General features: G+C 25.9%; 1 protein-coding gene across 1 annotated transcript in view; it reads left to right on the top strand.

Annotated features, from left to right (window-relative positions):
• Window positions 1-4,344, top strand: part of LOC102676909 (synaptic functional regulator FMR1) — a gene marked incomplete at its 3' end in the record, with an annotated part of 7,304 nt that continues 2,960 nt past the window's right edge. The window contains exons 1-7 of the mRNA XM_006613356.2: window positions 1-142; window positions 537-589; window positions 1,340-1,490; window positions 1,587-1,750; window positions 1,833-1,998; window positions 2,159-2,229; window positions 3,999-4,070. Of these exons, the coding sequence (XP_006613419.2) occupies window positions 92-142; window positions 537-589; window positions 1,340-1,490; window positions 1,587-1,750; window positions 1,833-1,998; window positions 2,159-2,229; window positions 3,999-4,070 (728 nt within the window). The remainder of the gene's footprint in view (window positions 143-536; window positions 590-1,339; window positions 1,491-1,586; window positions 1,751-1,832; window positions 1,999-2,158; window positions 2,230-3,998; window positions 4,071-4,344) is intronic.

The raw sequence follows: 4,344 nt of genomic DNA, 5'->3' as shown, positions 1-4,344 counted from the left end.
TGAACAACGAATTTGCAGCCTCGAACTCGTGCAGCTGCCCGCTCGCCAGCATGCCTGCTGCAAAGGAGGCGAGCCGTCACACAAAAGCAAGATGGAGGATCTCACAGTCGAAGTATGCGGCGAAAACGGAGTATATTATAAGGTTCGTTCTGTGAAAAGTATACAAAAAACAGGGCGGAAGATTGAGGCCGTGGATAGACTAACTTACGGCCCATGGCGCGGTTCTAATCTCACAAAAGAGACGCCCGTACTTCGCGAAAGCGCGGCCCTCAAATGTTCGCGAGGTAACGCGGCTTCCTCCGACGCCATGTCTCGTTTGACAGGGCGTGATTTTCGTCAGCTTTTGATGTTGCGATTCGTCTCAACATTTTCCCAATTCATAAAAACGCATATCTTTAATATCAGAATTATAAAAACACCACTTTCTAGCGTATCCCGAAAGTATCGCGGTATTATGTCCGAATGTCTTACGCTACTCATTATACCTGTGATTCTTGTACGAATGAATTTATATGCTTTATGTTTCATTTTTTCAGGCCTTTGTCACAGATGTCTTTGAGGACGAGGTTTTAGTAACATTTGAAAATGAGTAAGTTTTTTTTTCTACTTTTTAAAAACAGTTTAGTTGCTAATATATTTGAACATTTACCCTGATACTCTGAATTAATAACAGTGTAGTCTCTTGAGCACAAGAATTATACTATTTTTATCAGCTATAGGAAGTCTAATATTTCTAATACCTGCATCAACAATTCCAAAAATTATATAATATTTATGGATATTACTTGTTATCATTATTTGATTAATTATAACTTTTAAAATTTTTTTATACATTTATTTCTATATATATATTAATAGTAAAAATTATATTAAATGCTTAAAATGTTACTGAAAGTATTTAAAAATTTAATATAAATGATCATATATAAATTATTAAATTTTTATATTGTTTTTTTTACATATATTTATATTAGTCTAAATTTTAAATATATACAAATTATAATATGTAGAATGAGATATATTAAAATTCTATTTTATTTAATTATAAATCGAATAAATAATGTAACATAATATGTCAATGAACAAAAAAAATGACAATATATTATTTTATAAAATTATAATTTTAAGAAATAAATATTTATACATATAAACGCAATAAATATTAAATAATAAACATTTTATATATATTAAATATGGTTTATTGAATAATATTTAAAGATATATATCCTTTTGTTAAAGTTTATTATAATCTTGATATTATATATTTAATAAATTTTATAATTTTGCAATATTATTCAAAATATTCAGAGGTAATTTATAACTATTGATTGTGTTTTAGTTGGCAACCGGAATCAAAATTTCCATTTGCTCAAGTACGTCTACCTCCAACAGATGGTCAAAAACCAGAATTTTCTGAAAATATGGAGATTGAAGTATTTTCTAGGTCCAATGAGCATGAAGCATGTGGATGGTGGAAAGCAATCATTAAGGTAAATGAAAAATTATTTTCCAACATATATGAGATTTATTACAATGCAATAAATATATATATATATAAAATATTACAAATGAAATTATCATTTTAGATGAGTAAAGGAGGTTTTCAAGTAGTTGAATATTCGGGATGGGAATGTGCTTATACTGAAATTGTAGCTAGTGAACGACTGAGGGCAAAAAATCCTAATCCTCCTATTGATAAAAATACATTTCACAAGATCGAAATAGAAGTACCTGAAGATCTAAGAGAATTGTATGTATCATATCAAACTATTATTTTATAAAAAGCTAAGAAATATTTATAATATATATTTTAAACATCTTACTTAATATAGTGCCAAAATGGAAAATGCACATAAGGAATTTCAAAAAGCGATAGGGGCGGCAGTGTGCCGATATGTGCCTGAACGAGGAGTATTGCTGGCTATCTCCCGTCATGAAAATTTACATCGTCACAGTACCATGCTCCAAGAAATGCACTTTAGAAACTTATCGCAAAAGGTGAATTATAAAATAAGTTGGGAAAATAAGAAACTTGATATTTTTTAAATATTTTGTGACAATATAAAATTATATATTTATATATATGCATTTTATATATATAAATTTATAAATTTAGTAAAAATATATTTGATATCAATATTTTATATGTATGTTGTAGGTATTGCTTTTAAAAAGAACAGAAGAAGCAGCACGTCAACTTGAGTCAACTAAACTTCAAACAATTGGGGGGTAAGTAAAAATGTTAGAGTTGGTGTTGCCATTAAGAAAAATCTTGTGATATTTAAAAACCTGCCCCTATCCATACACTGTCCTGGTTACCATCCTGTCTGTGGTTTGCATTTACTGGCAGAAATAATTCACAAGATTTCTAATCATTAATATGTTTGCTTCAACATCATATAATTTTCATGAATGTTATGTAGTCACATTACAAATATTTATACATTTCCTTATAGTTTCCACATACAAGTGTGATTGTGTATAAAGTATTTAATAATTTCTTCATGCAACATTTTTAAAATTCATATACATCTGTGTGTGATAGTTATTTATTCATACTTATTTTTCATACTTTTGCCAATCACAAGAGCACGATGTGCATATAGTAATAAATCTGCACACAATGTGTTTTTTCATCTGTCTTTAGTGAATGTCACTTTTTGCTGACATATTCTTTTGTTTATTTCATAATATTATAACAAATAAATTAAGGCTACATTTTTCAATGTTTGCTGATTACTATTATCAGCTATATCTAATATGATTAAATTAATTTAATTTAATTTACATGATGATTTATTTATATATTAAATATTTTAATTAATTTTCTATAATTACAATTTATTTTTAATTTGTTATATTTTTAAGTTAATAAGAATAAACTTTCACAAAAATAGGAAAAACATAATAATTTATGATAGGAAATATAATAGCATTTTCAAAATTTTGTTTCAATAAATAATTTTCTTTATCTTCATTATTTAATCTTAAATATCTTGGTTAAAATAAAATCATTTTTAATAATTATATTTAATATAAAAAATACTATGAAATACAGATTAGATATGCATGTATTTGCGAATACATACATACATACATATATGTATGTATATATATATATATATATATATTTGTTGTATTTTATATACATGCACATATGTGTGTATGTATATAAAATATGCATATATATACATATTATTTGAAATACAAAAAAATTTTAAATTTTGTCATGTTTCATCTATCATAATAAATCCTTTATTTTATCATTAATCAATAAATTGACCTAAAAATAAAACTCATTAAGTAAAATATTGAATATTAATAATCATATAAAAAAATCACAAATATCTTTGTAGTTTTAGATGCTTTACATGTTTTTGCAGCAGACATTATCATTATATGTTTCAGCTATTAATATATGCAATTAGGATAACTTTAAATTTTTTTAAAGTTATCATATTATTTATCTTTGAACACTTTAATTATTCTTATTAAAATTATATTTTTAGATTGAGATACTCATTCTTCCATACATTCAGATAATGGGTTTGTATAATTTTTTTTATTGAATAAATAATATTTAATAAATTTTAAGAAGTTAGTAGAAATTTGTGAAGAATTGTTTAATGCTAACACTGGACATTAATTCTTTTTTACACAGGTATGTTTATGAGCATATAATATTTAAAAAAATACACACACACAAAATGAATATGCAGTGATATATCCTTTTCAAATTGTAAGTGTATTTGTAAACAGTGTTAATATAAAAAACAATATAATTTTTAACATTATTCGTTAAATTCTAAACTCAACACTTATTAAAATTCTTGTCGAATAGTTTGTTTTATATGAATATTTCAAAAATTAAATTTGTATAAAACTTTAAAGTTTTATTTAGTGAGGAGCAAACAGACAGAATGGCAGGGACGCAGGATAGGGCCATCTCATATATAAGTTTTCAATAAGTTACACCAAGAGTTTCTTTCTCATTTCAGCAAATTTAGATCTTCAAACTTTATATATCAGCGTGTCTCAGACTTTGAGGCAGGAGTGAAAACAAATTCAAGGTGAGATCACAGCAGCGTGGTTTAGATTTAAGTTTAGCTTATTGTATGATAAATCACACAGCTGCATTTTTTAAATGAAAAATGAAACTACACTATAAATGTGCATGCTTCGGCGTTGTGTAGATCATTCACTTAAACTCAAATGCTTCAAGTACACTGACATACAAAATTTATTATTTATTTTTTTTTCTATTTATTATGAGTTCTGTAGTAAAATTTTGCGTGATTGATAAAATAGTAAACATAAACATGTAGCTGTGATCTGTTTTCATTT

Source organism: Apis dorsata, unplaced genomic scaffold, assembly GCF_000469605.1.
Source record: "Apis dorsata unplaced genomic scaffold, Apis dorsata 1.3 scaffold_143, whole genome shotgun sequence".
Classification (NCBI taxonomy): domain Eukaryota; kingdom Metazoa; phylum Arthropoda; class Insecta; order Hymenoptera; family Apidae; genus Apis; species Apis dorsata.
This window is presented reverse-complemented; position numbering and strand designations above follow the sequence as displayed.